Source organism: Drosophila yakuba, chromosome 3R, assembly GCF_016746365.2.
Source record: "Drosophila yakuba strain Tai18E2 chromosome 3R, Prin_Dyak_Tai18E2_2.1, whole genome shotgun sequence".
Classification (NCBI taxonomy): Eukaryota; Metazoa; Arthropoda; class Insecta; order Diptera; family Drosophilidae; genus Drosophila; species Drosophila yakuba.
In genome coordinates this window covers 2,841,111-2,859,319 of record NC_052530.2, presented here as the reverse complement: position 1 = coordinate 2,859,319, position 18,209 = coordinate 2,841,111, and the positions used below count along the sequence as shown (strand labels likewise).

At 38.5% G+C, this 18,209-nt stretch overlaps 1 protein-coding gene and 1 long non-coding RNA gene across 4 annotated transcripts in view; one reads left to right on the top strand and one right to left on the bottom strand.

Moving 5' to 3' along the window:
• The window catches only part of LOC6535307 (D(2)-like dopamine receptor), a 66,081-nt gene extending 56,786 nt beyond the window's left edge, over positions 1–9,295 (bottom strand). Inside the window, exons 1-2 of one of the 3 annotated variants that reach the window (XM_039376829.2) lie at positions 8,867–9,295; positions 830–1,926 (exon numbers count right to left, since the gene is read on the bottom strand). In XM_039376829.2, coding sequence (XP_039232763.1) covers positions 830–1,856 — 1,027 coding nt within the window. In that variant the 5' untranslated portion in view covers positions 1,857–1,926; positions 8,867–9,295. Of the gene's footprint in view, positions 1–829; positions 1,927–8,866 lie in introns of those variants that run through there. The other 2 variants (XM_039376830.2, XM_039376828.2) reach the window with 2 other exon arrangements.
• Positions 9,296–12,839: 3,544 nt separating this feature from the next.
• Positions 12,840–16,507, top strand: LOC120322041. Its single transcript, XR_005561833.1, has 2 exons — positions 12,840–12,970; positions 16,285–16,507. It is a non-coding gene; the product is annotated as an uncharacterized LOC120322041 (long non-coding RNA).
• The last annotated feature ends 1,702 nt before the right edge of the window (positions 16,508–18,209 follow it).

The following is an 18,209-nucleotide window of genomic DNA, read 5'->3' as shown; positions in this document are numbered from 1 at the left end:
ATGAATGAAAATTTCGATAGTAATTTAAGTAAATGAAGGAGATTTTTTTTAGTTTTCTTAATTTGTTTTGAGGAGGCGCTCAATGAAGTTGCATAAATGAATACTATTATCTTATTCGTTCGGCCATCCAGCCTCTTTTGTAAATAAATTTATTTTATGAACTTAAAAAAAATCATGAATTGCTAAACCTGTAATTATCCTACCGTTTAGTCTTGCTGTCGTCTGTAACATTTTTCTTTTTTTTCACTTGGCGAGTTCCGTTTTTTTTAATTTTAGTTTTCTCCTTTTAGTATGGCATGTACAAGCCTAGTAACTTATAGTTTCCGTAGGAATCCTAACAATTAAAGTATGTGTGGACCGTAATGAAAGGCAATCCGACCCACCCCATCGCCGAAAGAGCTAAGGCACCAGAGGATTCCGCCCGCCATTATTCATAATCGAGTAGAAGAGTGAGAGCACGAATCACCAGTGTTTGGTTACTATTATACCCCTCGGCTTCTCATGCTTAAGTCAACCATTACACTCTGCAGGGTTGCAGAAATTCACACAAAAGAATTATTATTGAATATTATGGAATATAAAAATTATACGAACACCTTTTCTTTTACTAATATAATTTATGCTTAAGTATATTTTTCTTGGAGAAACTCCGTTGCATTTAACCACGAAGGCTAACAAGGTTACCCATGATAATGGGTTAGGCGATCACGCATAGGGAAAGTGGCGACGGAATAATTTATTAACAATTGTGAAGGAAGTTTGCTTTAATAGATTTTTAAATGTTTTAGGAACTACAAATTTAAGTTGCTATCTTGTATTTAACACTTACTATTTGAACACTTACCCAAAAATGCTGGTATCGCACCCATGGGCATCACAAACAAACTAACCAGGAGATCGGCTATAGCCAGGGAAAACAGGAAATAGTTAGTGACATTCTGCAGTTTCCGGTCCAAGGCCACGGCCACGCATACGAGCATATTACCCAGGCCACCCGCAAAGATAAAAAACACCACGAACAGGAATAGCCAGTCGTAGGCATGGGGACTTAGGTCCAGAAGGCTCTTTGTTACCGCGAGGTCGGCATCCGTCTCTGCAGTCGAGACCGTGGTCGTGTTCAGGGCTGTAAAGTTCGGCAAAATCATGTCTAAGCTGGTGCTGGTGCTGGTGACATTTATGATGCCCAGACAGTCGTAGTCTGGCTTCATTAGTTCACTTAGGTTAAGGAAGGACCAGAATCCATCGCGTTCTGGGCCCAGGTCGTTTGAAAAGCCCTCCTCCATGCTTTCCAGCACCTGATGTGGTTCCCTCTCGCGTTGCACATGACAAAGCAATAGTTTCTTGGCTTCGCCTAGCTCACATTGCAATACCATGCATCCCTCATCGCTATCACTAAATGTATCACTCGCATAATCACGAAGGGCCCCGTTGATTGCCAGTCGAAAGTGCTCATACGCCTCGTGCGGCCATCGCAACAGTCGCGCCTTCATCCTTAATGTGGAGTTTTCAAACAATGGTCTTTCCGCACTGCAGCTATAGAATGCGCTGTGCTCCGCTTCATCGAAAGCTTGCCGTGCGCACTGGAATGTGTTGTTGCGTCCGTCAATGAGGATGTTGCTGGTGGGCAGGAAGTGGTTTTTGCTGCTGCTGGAGGCGTAGGATGTTCTGTTGGTGTGGCTGCTTTTGCAGTCAATAAACGGCTGGAAAACCCCAGGCCAATCAGCCTCTTCCAGCCGACAATTGAAGTGTCGCTGTGTGAATGTTGCTGCTGCGTCTGATGCACATGCAAATGCTGCTGTTGCTGTTTCTGATGTGCCTGTCGATGGTCCATGACCAGAGTAGCTTTGCATCTCCATTTCATTATAAAGCTGTGGGGCTTTCTTCTCGCATAAGTGTCCGTTGAACAGAGCAGTACAATGTAGCTTGCTGAAAAGAAAACAAACATTTAGTTTTTATTTACCACCCATTAAAATGATTCCTGTGATTAAGGGTTAAAGAGTCAATCAACGCATTCCCAAACAAATTTTTGCAATTCTTCAGGGATTACCAAACAATACTTAATTTTGTAAAATCGCATCACATTTTGCATCACATAAGCAAAATCAGTATATCTTTTTTGCAACCGGATCGTGTCTTTAAATCGGGAACAAGCCCCTGAAGATCTATGTCCTTATCGATACCTGTTATTACCTTAAAAGAAAAAGCTAAACTTTATGAATTAAATTTTTTGATATATCAACGGCCACGCGTCTGCAAAGATCTTCAAAACTCGAAAGCATATACTCACTTTGAGTTATACCAAGACCCAGACGGAAATTTGCTTTTGTATGCAGCATAGAGTTTCCCTACGTAAACAAACCTATCGTCCAAAATTAGTTTAAAAACGTTACCAACGTGCCGAAATTAATAAATCCGCAGCAAGCAATATGTATCGCATAGTAACGAAGTGCACCAAGAAAGTGTTAAGTGCGAAGGCGACACAATGTACACGATGAAATAAAAATATGCTGTGGGTGCCAGATTAGAAGAAGTAATACACCAATCAAAAGCTTTCGGTCGAATTTTCAAAATAATAATCGGTTTGATTCGTTACACTTGACCATTGCCTCTAGAAACGCATGTAGTGAAATGCAGATGCTGAACTCCTTCGCGAGCAGAGTTTTCTTTTGAAAGTCCTGATGTAAAATCGTTTTCTCTATTAATAACGATGCGGTAAGAGTTGCCAAATACTGCTACTTTCGAGCTTTTCCACGCAATCTTCGGTTTCTGTCGAAGCCAAACAAATTTGAAAAATCCTTCCACAAAAGCCAAAATGGTGCTATATCGTTTCATCGTATCCGTGAGAGGTCCAACTTGGTCCTAAGCCTCTATCCAGTTGACGTTATCGTTGTTGCTAGCAGATCAAATAGTTTGACGAAATACTTTCTTCTACAGTCCCCTTCAGATTTCGTTCATCCATTCTGTTGCATTTCTTTCGTAGGTTTTGCTCAAAGGTTTTGCTAATAAAGCATATCGCTGTAAAGCTTGTCTGCTTTGAGGAAGTGAAAAAATTGTCGACGGATTTAATCTTCTCGTTGGTTGGTGCCATGGTTCTTTTTTAGTTAGCCACTTAATTCATAAGCACTCCTTCGAAACAACGATCAATTCTTTCTCCAACGCATGTCCCTTCTTACTTGGCACGATTATTCGTTTATATAGACTACGATCGTTTGCATTTCAACAAAATACAGCAGGAAAATTTAAGATACCAAATGGCACATCAGTAAATTTGTACTGCCCATTATGTGTCACAAGTCTGTACACTTCCAAGATTCTTTTGTCGAGGGTTCTGAATATTTTTTTTAACCGGATATTATTTTTCATATTTTTTGGGTGTCACTCTGCATTATTTAAAAGGCTTTAAAATGAATGATATTATTTTGGGTTTAAAATCGATAGACTTCGAAAAACCGACAGGGGAAAATATTCTTAGCAAACTGAAAACTGTTTTTGCACAATTTGATGTTGAGGATATTGCCAATATTATACTCAAAACAGATAGGGGATCAAATATAAAGAAAGGAGGAGAAATTTGTAGACTGACAGGTTTTAAAGGTTTGTGGGCGTTAGAGTGGGCGTGTCAAAAAGATTTTTGAAAAATCCAGAAAGAATGTACAAGACTAACAAAAATATAAAAAAATATCAAAACATTTTTCCAAAGTTTGGGCGTGGGCGGTTTTTGGGCTTTAGAGTAGGCGTGGACAAACTTACGCTGCGTTTATGTTCTAGAATCTGTATGCCTAATCTCAATCTTCTAGCTCTTTTAGTTCCTGCGATCGGACAGACGGATATTGCCAGATCAACTCGGCCATTAATCTTGATAAAGAATATATATACTTCTACCTGATACATACCTTTCAACGAATCACGTATACCCTTCTACTCTACGAGTAACGGGTATAAACAGATTAAAGGCTTGGCAAGTTTGAGTTTTGAAATTTTTTTTAAATTTTGTATTCTAAAGCTGGAATAAAGTGTGCGACCTAAAATGTAGGTTGCCTGGGTAGAGCAAACCTCCATAGTTTCCAGAAGCAGGATGTGCGGTTACACAGGACTTGGACTATAACAAACACGGCAAGGTGATGGGCCCCCTTATGCATATGATAAGCGCGTTGACAGTGCACTTTGCTAACTTAATTTGAGTGGCGACGTGGATACAAAATCCACATATGTATGTACATATGTATGTCCTCGAAGCGAGAGGCTTGATGCGGCTGCAATTTAATGTCAAGGCCTAAAGGGGACTCACTTGAATCATTCACAACGCCTTTGTTTTGATGTGAGGGCTATGGAAGGCTAAAGGATATACATTTATTCAGAGCGAGTTACATTTATTAGTAACGTCTCTGCCAATAGTATTGGTACGCTTTTAAATCTTTATTTATTATAAATTTACTACTTGTGGAGCACAGTTTTGTAATTTGTAGTTATTAGAGCGTGGTGATCAACATGTTTTTGCATATCCATGAAATGGCAAGACAAATAATAAAATCAAATCAACAAATTTGTCAAAACTGTAGGCAAGAAAGTTTTGCTGGTTTGGAAAGGATTTAAAGCTTGAATGCAAAAATTCGACCATGAGAGCCTTCTTTCATGTTTTTAACTCGAGTTTGTTAAATATAATTTTAGAATAATACTAAATCGGAAGCGCTAAAGTTTTCATTTATTTTTGTAGTAATGCTTGCGTAAAGTTTCAAACATCTACTTTTATTGGGTAAATTTGCATATAAGAAACACGAGAGACAAAGCAGGAAATATATTATTTCTATGAAACTTAATACTTGGCTTATGAGTCCCATCAGTCGAGCGAGTACAATCAAAGTGAAATGCAACTTTTTCAATTGATCTGTAACCAGCGACTTATCTATCTGTCTTATTTATTTCTCTTAACTAACCAACTGTGCTAACAATGTTTTCATTTCTCCAGTGTCAGATTATGTGGTTGCTGCTATCTTCACTCGAGTGTGGCTTAATTTGCGGTTCATTGTACAATTGATTATAAGCGATGCGATTTATTTAGCGAGTTTCCATACCTCTGGCAATTTGCCAACATGTGATGCGTATTACACCAGTTGTTCTCAAACTTGGCCTGGAATTTTCATGCAACCGTGTCATGTAAGTTTCAATTAAACTTTGTGTTTATAATAGATAACCTTATACCCCGCACAATGAGATCCTTGAATATTATTTTTAAGAGCAGCACTGTTGAAAACAAGTTTTATCACTACAAATACCAATGTTAATTCTAGATTAATAATATGTTTAGTTTGATAAAACATAAAAATTTTAAAATTCTTCCATCAGATAAACGGCATTTTAATCGTCCAACTATAATTATCACTTGTATATAAATTCAATTTTTACTCGTAGGGAAAAGAGTATACACGATTCTTTGAAAAGTATGTGACAGGCAGAAGGAAGCGTGCCACCCTATAGTATATTATTTTTTTAGGACCACTAGCCAAATCTTTTTGCCATGCCCACTCTAACGTCCACGAACCGCCGAAATTTATCAGTGTTAAAGTCCCTCCTTTGCACTTCCACCAGCTGAGTAACGGGTATCAGATAATCGGGGAACTCGACTAACACCTAACACCTTTAACACCTAAAATGTTCATTTTATCTTAATCGCGACATTTTCGGTCGCGCACTGATGCATTGCGGTGCGAAGTAGTCTAATGCAGTCGTGAAACCTTGTAAGTGTTGTGTTGGTTTTCTCAACCCTTACAGATTTACAAGCCCAAAACCACCTGGCTAAGTATTATTACCTGCGTGCCTTCATAATAGAAGGCAGGCCAGGCAAATGTGTAAGACTGCGAGAAACATAAGTCACGTTGGGCAGAGACTTATTTATCCGTGAACAAACATCGAGAATGTTGAGAACGTGCACGGTTCTAGTAAAATAGCAAAAAAAGGCAAACACATGTTTCGCGAACATCGCAAGACGTCTTACTTGGCGCAAGCACATTGAAGCCAAAAAAACCAAAAAACCCACTCAAAACTCAAAGCCCACACCCTGCACTGGCTGATCAACGCATATTCCCCTCGATTCCTGGATCACAAGTAACTACTCTACGACTGTACTGAAACCAATTTGGGACGTCTCAACGATGGAGAGTTTAACATAAACTGTTGACAAAATAAACATGTATTAAGATTTTAAAACTTATAATTAGTTCTCACATTATAAGAAAATATAAAATAAATAGCCACACAGTAAATAAAAAAAAACAAAATTTCGGCCACCTAATTTATGTATACTTTCTGGTTTGCTAGTTTTAATAACTTATTACTTCAAGAACTTCCAATTCCGGAATACTTATTGAGACTGTTGCATTTTCAGAATTTCTACTTCTCGGCCGCAAAGGACTTGGCCATCGAATCTGGATGTGTACATGGATAACACTTCATGGGGCTTGCATCTCTATATTTCTAAACTCTCAACGTTAGTGCGGACAGAAAGACGGTCACGGCTAAATCAACTTCAACAGTGAAACTGATGAAGAATACGTGCACCTTATAGATACGGAAATACCTTTTTCCTTTTACGCTACGTGAAATGGGAATTAGAAATTGTTTAAAAAGGTAGTTAGGCGTGTTGAAATATTTAATAAATACTTTCTAAACAACACCTTTTATTTACTAAATCTGCCCGGTGCTTTATGTTACTTTAGCAATCATATACATATGTAAGGCTGCAGCTACAGGCACGTGCCCATTCCAGTTTCCCCTTCGACTTTAACATTGATTGCTACTATTAATTATTTTGTATTTTGCCCGGATTCAACACACTAAAAATATTTTAAATAAAATAAAATAAATAATTTGAGGTGGCCAAGCGGATGCACGGAAAATCGTATTGGGAAATGAATAAGCAAATTGTGCTTAATGCGGATGACACATTATGCGAAGTTGCTAAGAGGTCGCAATAACGGAATAATATTTATTGATTGCTGACACTTGATTACTCGTTACTTGATTACTCAGCGGCCAATTAAATGATATGGAGATTGGAGGGAGGGAGTTTTCAAATGCTGTTTGGCATAAGAATGTTTCAGCAATTGCTCAATGTCAACGAGCAAACAAATTAATTGCAGGCGTCAGCACATCGATTGAATAGATGAATGAGGCCCAGTAAAGTTATTGTTTTCGGAATCGCTGCCTAAACAAAATACTTACTTTGAACCATTTTTAAGATGTGACAGTTTTAAAGGGGGCCAGGTTAAGAGCTTTTCGCGTATTCGATATCTTGGCTCTTTTTTACTTAAAGATGCGTAGCTTTGTTACCACCTTCATGCCATATTTATTAGTTATATCTTTCCTTATTCAGTATACTTTCGTTAGAGTAATATTTGAATCTCTAGATTGAAATGTATAGATGAACTGGTTAACAACGTATTCTGCAGTAACAACGTATTCTGCAAAGTAAACGAAAGCCGAAGAAAATTCAAGCTAATTGAATTCATAAATTTAAAATTGTTGTGAGCATGAAGAATTTTCTATAAACCTTGAAGAGCACATAAATCTGTTGATTTTTTATAACTTGCCGCACACTAAGACAATGATCAAGAGGTTAAAATATAAAATCCATTTGGTGCACGAACAAGATATAGATTGTGATGATTGAGTACTTTAATGTATATAGATGCTGATCAATTGCTATATTCAGAGAAATCCATTGATATTAAAGGCTTTACAGATGTTTCTGTTTTTTCAACGAACAAGATTCTATAAACTTTATTTAAAATAAACTTCAAATAAATAACCTATGTACATACTAATATGGACTATAGCTTGTGCGACAAAAGTGTTTTCCGATTTCTGCTTAGTCAACATACCTTACTCTTTTAAAGCAATGCCCATAAGTCCTAAAGGTTACCTATTCTGCTGAAATGTGAGTAATAATAAGGGGGTTTGTATGTTCCCAACTTCAAAAGCGAGAAACAGGAAAATATAGGTAGTTCTGATTTCAAGTTAGTTTATTCACTCACTGCTACCTAGATTCCATAGATTAAGACAGCAGTCGGAATCAATTTTAATTCTGTTTAAATACCAAAATTATAAAATTATAATATAAAAGGAAATCCAACAACTAAATGTAACAAGAGTGAGTGAGAACAAGATATTTTTCTGGCATATTGATAGAAATAGGGAAACAAAAATTTAAAAATGTTTCGAATGCGTGGGTGTGGATGTTTTAGGCGGTTTGTCGTTAGAGTGGGCGTGGCAACTAAACTTTTGGCATAATAGAAATTTATAACACCAATACAAAACTGAAAAAAATCAAAACATCTGCATGCTTATTCCAATTTTTTTTTTAGTTCGGCACTTATAGTTCCTGAGATCCCGAGACAGACGGACATGGCCAGATCGACTCGGATACTGATCCTGAATATATATAATTTATATGGTCGGAAAGGCTTCCTTTAGCATGTTAAATACTTTTCAGCGAATTATACCCTTTTACTCTACGAGTAAGGGGTATACAAAGAACCAAACATTACAATTGTGCAATTAATTTTCAGTTTCTTACAGTTTTCCATTTCTTTGGTTTCCGTTTGATTTTTCCCGACGGGTCTCTTTAACAAATGCAACGGGAGCACACTTGTACATTTTACATTTTTAGTATTCGAATTCATATATGTACATACATAAATATATATGTATATGTATTTGACCCTTAGCCTTTACTTTTAATTCTACGTGGAACTATAGAACTTTAAAAATGTTTTCTAATACTTTTTTTCCTAAATATGTTAAATGCGCGCTTTTTTATTTAATCCAACAAGGTTTGGGTAAAACTTAGTCAGTGGCTTGTGTTACTTACTGTTTGTACAAAGCGTAATTGGCTTCCTTTCTTATTTTTCGTTTCTTTGTTTTGTTTTTTATTAATAAGCGATTTGAAATTATAATGAGTTTTAACTGCGTAAATATGCAATTTCACTGTCTTTCTAAAAATTTTATGCTAAGCCCGTATTTTGCATTCGTTTCGTAACGGCACATACATATATATGTATGTATATTTTTCACTTTTTTGTTTGGTGCTTTACACTTTTAATGCACCTGACAACTGTTCTTGCGTGTTTAACATTATTTAACGAGTACTTTTTGCGTCCGTTTGTGGTTTAAGGTTATATATTTAATTTATTAATGTCGATTCCATTTTCCGAATTTATTATATTTTAGAGTATTTATCGTGTTTTATTTTTTTGTAAGACTGTCGAAAGCGAACCCATCGCGGCGAATGTTCAAAACATACTGATTGGGGCATTTTCCAAACTGGTCCATTCAGTCAGAGAAGTAAGTGGAAAACAACAGCAGCTACTTCGTAGTCGGCATCACACAGTTCTCTCTGAGTTTCACGCTACGAGTTGTAAGATGCTCTCGTGTGCAAAATAGTGGGAAATTTTCCTGCCTTTGTTTTTAAAATTCGTCATGGAAAAGCTTCTGTTTTCCCCCTACATTTTATTTTTTTGGTGTGGGAAGGTTTGTGTTTCTTGTTGGGTGCAAGGTTTTCCCACTTGAGCATTCGCTACGTGACTTGTCGTTAAGTCAGGAACTGAGCCTTCATTGGAACAGTGTAAAACCTTTATACTTTAGGATGATGACCCAAAATGCCTACCTTACATGATAATAAGTCTTTGAGCCTATGCTTTTGCGCTATAGTCGAGTTACCCGAATAACATATACCCGTTAGTCAGCTAGTGAAAGCGTGAACTAGAAATCTTAACAATTTTTGCAATATCGGTAGAAATTTGGGAAAAAACAATAGAGAATGCCATAGTCGAGTTCCCCGACTTTCTGATACACGTTACCCGGTAAAAGTGCGAGGCAGAAATTTTAACACTGACAATTTTTAGCGGCTTGTGGGCGTTCGAGTAGGCGTGGCAAAGAGATTTTTGGCAAATTGATAGAAATTTACCAGACTTACAAACATGTGAAAAAATATCAAAACCTTTTTTAAAAATGTATGCGTGGCAGTTTTGGACAGATTGTGGGCGTTAGGACTTGGCTATTGATCCTGATCAAGAATATGTATACTTTATACAGTCGGAAACGCTCCTTGCCTGTTACATTTTTTTAAACTAATCTAGTATGTATACCCAGTATCGAGAAAATGCAATGTTTGAGTGAGAATATAAATACTTTCATAAGGCGTGCCGAATGAGTAAATTTTAGAACGAATGTATTAATACTTATTTCTACGAGTATCCGGTTTTTTTTTTGGTCGGCAGTACTACCAACCTGACAGAAGGCATAAAATGCAGCCTCCGCATTGAGAGACAGCGACAAGCCACAAGGTCACCTATCCTTAACCCTGGTTGCACCTCGAAGCCACATAGGAACCAGGAGTACGGGGACACCCATACCCCCGAGACCAGCCCAAACAGCCAAAGGTGCACACTTCGGGAGCACCGCCGATAAGGAGCAGCAAACCCCGAGGGTATGAAAAAAAGTAGCACGCAACGCAAACCGACTCAATCCGGAGAAAGCTTGCACATGATCGGAATATTACCATGGTCACCAGAAGGAATGAAAGATCTTGCTCGCAGATCTGGGGAGCTGCGTTAGCAACGTTATGTGTACTTCAAACGGTAGCCTTTTCCTGAAGGTGGCCAAGGGAAGTGCAAAGAGCGCTTACACAATGAGGGAGAGTATTGCCTAGGCGTTCGGCAGCATTGCCGAGGTTCGCGCCAAGACAGAGGACTCCAATGTGTCGGTCTTCGAAGTCTGTGGTCTTGACGCGCTGGTCAAGACGCAGGAGCTTTCCGCGGCTATAGCTACACATCTAGGGATAGATGCGAGGAAAGTGAAGGTTCGGAGCAAACAAAATAAAAAACACTAGATCACTGGGTAATTCTTCGGTAAGATAATTTGGTGACGTCCAATAAAATTCAAAGAAAAGTCTTCCCGCCAATCATCTACTTGTAGAAGTTCGACCTAGTCAAAAAAGAATGAAAGCGAGGAACTATTGAAGAATTACTTTGGTCTCTTATGACTTTATATCGTTTCTCAAGTGAACCTGCTGAACTAAAGGCCACAAGATGTATTCGGTGGTGAGGTGGATGGTAGCTAAATGAGCCTATTGGGCCTAGTATCCAGATGTTTTTAAAAAGAAGACTTCCGGAGTCGTTTGTGATCTTAGGAAAATATTCGCGAGTGCCGTTGTTGCCTCTTATAATCCAGACCAGAGAACTGCAGGAGTGGCATTTTTTGCCACCCTGATCACACTCAAGAATTTTGAGTGCGGGTGCCACTCACACCGGTCATCGCGGGTACATACAAACACCCGCTCAAAATATTCGGGTGTCTGCAAACACCCTGGTGCCTGCGCACCCGAATCAATGCGGCACCCTACGTCGCGGGTACCGATCAGAGAACTGCAGCAAGCCAACGGCACCCTAAGTGTACCCGCTAGACACCGGGAGTCTCCGCACCAGGGTGTTTGGAGACACCCTATTTTTAGCAATGACAAACGCCCGGGTGTTTTGCCACCAGGGTGTTTTTTTGTACTTGCACATAAACACCCGGGTGTCTGCTGTGCAAAGAAGTTTAGGGTGAGTGACGCGCAAGCAAGGATCGGCCGCAGATACTTTTCTGTATTTATAAAAATTGTATGGGTGGAAGCGAGACACGGTCCAAAATATTAAGGGTGAATGAACACCCAAGAAAAAGGTCGGGCACATGTTTTTGCGTTTTGGTGTATGTATCACAGAACTGCAAGAGTGGCATTTTTTGCCAAACTGATCACACTCAAAAATTTTGAGTGCGGGTGCAACTCACACCGGTCTTCGCGGGTACATAAAAACACCCGCTCAAAATATTCGGGTGTCTGCAAACACCCTGGTGCCTGCGCACCCGAATCAATCATTTTAAATAAATGTATAATGATTACCTATTCTTCAAAAATATTAAATTAAAAAAAAAAATTTAATGATTATTTTTAATTATTTGGAAAAAATAGGTAAAAATGGATGAAAAATTAACCAAATACAAAATAACAAAAAAACATAATTTTTTTTTCTTTAAAATTTATTTATTTTTTGTTTTTAAAATAATAAATATGTACCATATTAGCATTTTCAGAGAAAACAAATGAAAAGTATTTGTCGAAATTGGATACAAATTGAGAAAACTGCCTCCAAAAACATTAATTTTCGAGTATTTATCACACCATATTGTGACCACTTAATCGAAAAGTATTAAAATTACCTTTCATTTAAAAAAAATTTATGAAAATATCTCAACTGGTTCAAGAGTTATGATTTTTGTAACGCAAAAGTATCTTCTGCGACGGCAGAAACCTGCTGCCGTTATCTATTCAAAAACAACATCAACCCTCAAAATCGCCACGAACTGGATATATACATATATCTGGACAAAATACCGTACAACCCAGCTGCAGCCTTAACGCTGCCGGAATACCGGCGCCTCTTTGCTTTTTTGTTGGTATTTTTGTATGATTCGCGTCTGTAAACTTTTACATTGTAAAGCTGAACAGATTGGACGTGCTTTTATTTCGAGAGGTAACTAGCGCATCGGATGACCGTCGCGGACCAGCTCAAGAAGCGAAGTCGAAATTTATCAGTAAAAGCTCAAATTCAAATAATAGCCACCATATAGCCAAGTATTTTGAAGTTCGTTTTTTGTTTTGTCTATCGGTCGAGAGGCGGATAAAAGAAAAGAAAAACAAAAAAAGGGCAAAACAAATAATAGGAAAAGCTATTGTATATTATTTTGTTCATTGTTTTCTTTATTATTTTTAATTTATTTTATTTTAAGTTCAACCATGAGTGAAAAGTGATTAGTTGCAGTGTTTAATTGTGTATGAAAAGAATGTTTCTTAAATTGTTTATCGTGAAACACGCGCTTTAGCTAAAATACAAAACCTCGGCGAAAGCGCTTGCTTCGAATGCGTTTCACACAAGCGGTGAGTGCACATCAAGTTATGATTCTCGTGGAAATGATATGTTTGACCCTAAAAAAGTTGAAGAAATAGTCAAAAAAAGGGAAGGATTAAATAAATTATGTCGAGCGGGTTCGCGTTGCAACTTTTTACGCAAATGAGCTGAGATAATTTTACCATTTCTTTACGTCACACCAAAATCTTATGTTTAAGTCAATATTTACTTTTCACATAATTATTTCATTAAATTTTAAAGGCGCCGCCAGGTGGTAGAATACTGTTAAATATTAGTTAAGTCATGTCCAATTTTATTCCATTTTACTAATAATATCCTAAATGTTTAGTTAGGTTATATGTTCCGATATTTACTCCATGTTTTAAGCCAGTATTTAATCCTTTATAATGCGGCAAGGCTTAAAACTTTGTCGCAGCTCGAAGGATTCCAGGATAGGGTATCTCACACGAGCATGGGGTCGTTCTGTGAATTCTCTAGGCTCTCTTAACCTCGATAGACGTTGCGCTCGTCCACTAAGCTATCATTAAATTATTCAATTATTCAGTTCGATTATTTGCACAAGATCATTCGTCAAAAGTTTAAAAATTTTCTGTCAAATTTTCTCATGCTCCACTCTCCAAGCAAATATTTTAAGTCTAGAGCGGTTTCATCTGCCTGAGAACCGTGGGACAAACTGTCTGAAATAAGATGCCAAACCTGGGTCACAGATGTTGGTGATGGCAAAACAGAAAGAACCCTAATCTTACTAGGATTCGGTTTAGTTTTGCCATCTTTTACGTAAAATCCAAGATACTGAATACCAGTTTGAAGAACCGCGCACTTCTTAACATTAAATGTAAAACCTGCATTTTTTTTGGCGGTTTGTGGGCGTTAGAGCGGGCGTGGCTTCATTGGTCAACGAACTGCGCTGCATCTCAGAAATTTGTATGCTTAATCTAAACTCAAACAGACGGACATGGCCAGTTCGAATCGGCTATGAATCCTGATGAAGAATATATATTGTTTATATGGTCGGAAACGCTTCCTTCTGTATTGTCACGTACACCTTTTTTGTAAGATCATGGGAATTTAAGGATTCACACATAAAACCAGTCAGAATCTAAAGCAGGGGAAAGGATTATAGCATTATATTTATTATAAAAATTATAATTATCTTTGGTACAACTATCTCGTTGAGTCATACTGAATGCAACAGAAACAAGAGAGAACGCTATAGTCGAGTTCTCCGACTATCTGATACCTGTTATTCAGCTAGTGGAATTGCGAAGGAGAAATTTCAACACTGACAGTTTACGGCAGTTTGTGGGCGTTAGAGAGGGCGTGGCAAACAAAATTTTGAAAATCGAGAGAAATTAAAAACACTAACAAAAATGTGAAAAATGTCCAAACATTTTTCAAAAGTGTGGGCGTGGCAGCTTTCGGCGGTATGTAGGTATTAGAGTGGGCGTGGCAAAAAGTTTTTCTGCAGATCTATAGAAACTGCCGATAAGGTCTGCTATGTATGAGAAGAGTTTAGAGGCCGATAAGTTCTGCTAATGGTACACGCGGGTCGGTGAACCGAGCCGGAGAATGAGACGTAATACTATGGTTAGTTAGTTACCACCTCCTTGGCCGCCACCTGTGGCTCTGTCGATTCCCTACCGCTGAACCTGCTCCTGGTAGCGCCTCCTCCTGGAGGTCTTGCCGCCGATCGCCGGCCGAACTGAATGCCTTCTAGAGGGCTGGGGTGCGCCTTATATAGCGGTTTGGCTTGAATTCGAATGCGGGTTGTGCGTTTTACTTCATTTATTGATTCCATGTTTATATGTTTTAACTAAATATATTTACTTCATGTTTTTCCGTTCAAATATAATATATGTTCTAACTAAATATGTTCACTTCAGGTTTTTCTCTTATAATACTATGTGCGCGTTTTGGCGCGTCACAAAACGCTAGCTTCAATCATAACGAATCGATTCCAGAAACTAATTTTAAATGCCCAACATCCAAAAAACCTCTTAACGATTTTAAAATTCAGCTCATTTTTAAATTGGACGCTCAGACAAGTTTTACAACAGTATCTTCATTCAAACATAAGATCAGAAAGAAATACCTTAAACCATCGTTTGATTTCAACGAAATAATCGCCGTATTTGCAGACGATCTTTTAAAGAGCTTTTGCCACGTATTTTTCCAACAGTTCCAAGTTCAAAACAAGAAAAAACGCTATAGTCGAGATCCCCGACTATCTGATACCCGTTACTCAGCTAGTGAAAGTGCAAAGGACTCTTTAACACTGACAGTTTTGACGGTTTGTGGGCGTTAGTGGGCGTGGCAAAAACATTTTTGGCAAATCGATAGAAATTTGCAAGACTAATAAAACTAGAAAAAAAAATGAAAACATTTTTCAAAAGTGTTGGCGTTGCAAATCACAAGCCTTGCATACATACATATGTACATATCTACCACAGTCTTCGAGAAAGTTCTTGCCACCTCTAAAAACTCAGCGACGCGTCGCTCTGAGGGCTCTTGTCTTTGTGCATCAAAAACAAGGCTGAAACTCGCCGCTGAAAAGTTATTTTTATACCCGTTACTGGTAGAGTAACCGTTACTGGTTGAAAAATATGTAACAGGCAGAAGTAATCGCTTCCGACGATATTCTTGATCAGGATGAATAACCGAGTCAATCTATCCTTGTCCGTATGAACATCGAGATCTAAGGAACTATAAAAGCTAGGAAGCTGAGACTAGGCATGCAGACTCCAGAGACATAGACCCAGCTCAAGTTTGTTGCCCATGTTGCCACGCCCACAAACCGCCCAAAGCTGTCATGCATGTCACAATGTTATGATATTTTTTAACTATTTTTTTTTTAACTCTAAACTCTACTCATATAAGCAGACCTCATCGGCCTCTAAACTGTTCCCATTCTTGGCAGACCTCATCGGCCTCTAAACTCTCCTCATCCTTAGCAGACCTTATCGGCCTCTACAACTCTTCTCATACTTAGCAGACCTAATCGGGCTCTACAACTCTTCTCATACCTAGCAGATCTAATCGGCCTCTACAACTCGTCTCATACTTAGCAGACCTAATCGGCTTCTACAACTCTTTTCATACTTAGCAGACCTAATCGGCCTCTAAACTGTTCTCACAAATAGCAGACCTAATCGGCCTCTTAACTGTTCTCATCAATAGCAGACCTGATCGGCCTCTAAACCATTCTCACCATTAGCAGACCCAATGGGTCTCAAACTGTTCTCACCGTTGGCAGACCTAACCGGCCTCTAAACTGTTAACTGACAGACCGGAGCGGTCTCTTCCAACTATCTCTCGTTCACAGGCAGTGGGGAAACTATCGGCGACGTGACTCGACGACCGTGTAAGCGGCCATCTCGGGAGTCCGGCACCCACACGTATCTATCGCAGAGCTGTATCCCTCCAGGGACGAGACCAGACGCGCCCGAGCCAACCAGCCGCCGATCTCGTCACGAGGACTGCAGCCCATCTGAAGCGACGGTGAATACTTTGTTTTATTCACGAATAAAGACCCAATTATTGTATAATTCTCTCGTCTTCTCCTCTGGGACCCGGGTCGGATTCTCTTCCAGCAACCCCCCCTGAATCAAATAAATATCTGAGACGACTCCTGGCCATCCTTGAGCCATCCGAGCACTGACAGATCGTCAAAGTCTGATCGACTAAGTGCATCGGCAATTACGTTTTGAGGCCCTTTTTTATATATTACTTTAAAAGATTATAGATTACTTTAAAGTTGTGGCCGGCATCGAAGGATTTTGGGATTTGGTTCTTTAATTGGTTCATTAATGTGTCTAAATGTGTCTGAAAACGTGTCAATTTGAGTCTTAGCAACAGCTTTAGACCGTTTGGTATCATTATAAGAACTTATGGTATCATTTTAAGAACGGATTTGTTCTTACACTGAGAACAAACCGGTCTTGTATTTTAAGAACAATCGGTCTCATCTCAAGACGCATTGGTTGCATTTTAAAAACCATTTAGTCTCATATATGTACGTACGTAATAACAAATTATCTTAAGTTAAGACCAAATGGTATTATTTATGGAACGCGTGGCTTAGCTTTTTTTGGTCTTGCTTTAACAACGGTCTTTTCCCCGGACCATAGCGGTCGCCCTTGATAACGATTTGGTCTCATATAGGTAAAAACAATTTTGTCTCCAATTAAGAGCAAATGGTATTATTATGAATTGAGAAAAAGACACGTTTTATTTTATTTTATTTAATTGAATAGTGTAATTAGGATTATTGGAAAAAAAATGCTTATTAAATGTATTTATATCCAATCTTTCCGTGTCTCTCCTATCCATCTGACGCACCTGGCATGTTTTCTATTTTTGGTTTACGCCAGCAAAGCTTTTGTGAAATCTTATAAAAATACTGTGAAAAAAATGAGACGCCTATCAAATAAAAAACAAGAAATGCTTTCGTCGATACAATTTCACAATAATTAATAAAAAATAGTTTTTACCCTATTAAAAACTTTGCTGGTGTTTGAAGATGTCGTTGGGGAAAGGCAAATGTCCCTGGTTGCGTTTAGCCAATTCGGCACGATCGAATTCCTTATGTATCGCTTCCTCAATTTGAGACCCTGTTAAGTACTGAAGAGACTTAAACGTCACGCTGGCATCTAAAACAAGAGAGAACGCTATAGTCGAGTTCCCCGACTATCTGATACCCGTTACTCAGCTAGTGGAAGAGAGAAGGAGAGTCTTAAACGCAGTTTTTGGCGGTTTGTAGGCGTTACAGTGGGCGTGGCAGAAAGTTTTTTGGCAAATCGATAGAAATTTACAAGACCAATACAAAAATGACAAAATATCAAAACATTTTTCAAAAGTGTGGGCGTAGCAGCTTTGGGCGGTTTGAGGGCGTTAGAGTGGGCGTGGCAAAAAGTTTGTTGGTAAATCGATAGAAAACAAGAGAGAACGCTATAGTCGAGTTCCCCGACTATCTGATACCCGTTACTCAGCTGGTGGAAGTGCGAAGTAGAGTCTTAAACACTGACAGTTTTGGCAATTTGTGGGCGTTAGGGTGGGCGTGACAGAAAGTTTTTTTGCAAATCGATAGAAATTTACAAAACTAATACAAAAATGAAAAAATATCAAAACATTTTTTAAAAGTGTGGGCGTGGCAGCTTTGGGCGGTTTGTGGGCGTTAGAGTGGGCGTGGCAAAAAGTTTTTTGGCAAATCGATAGAAATTTAAAAGACCAATATAAAAATGAAAATAT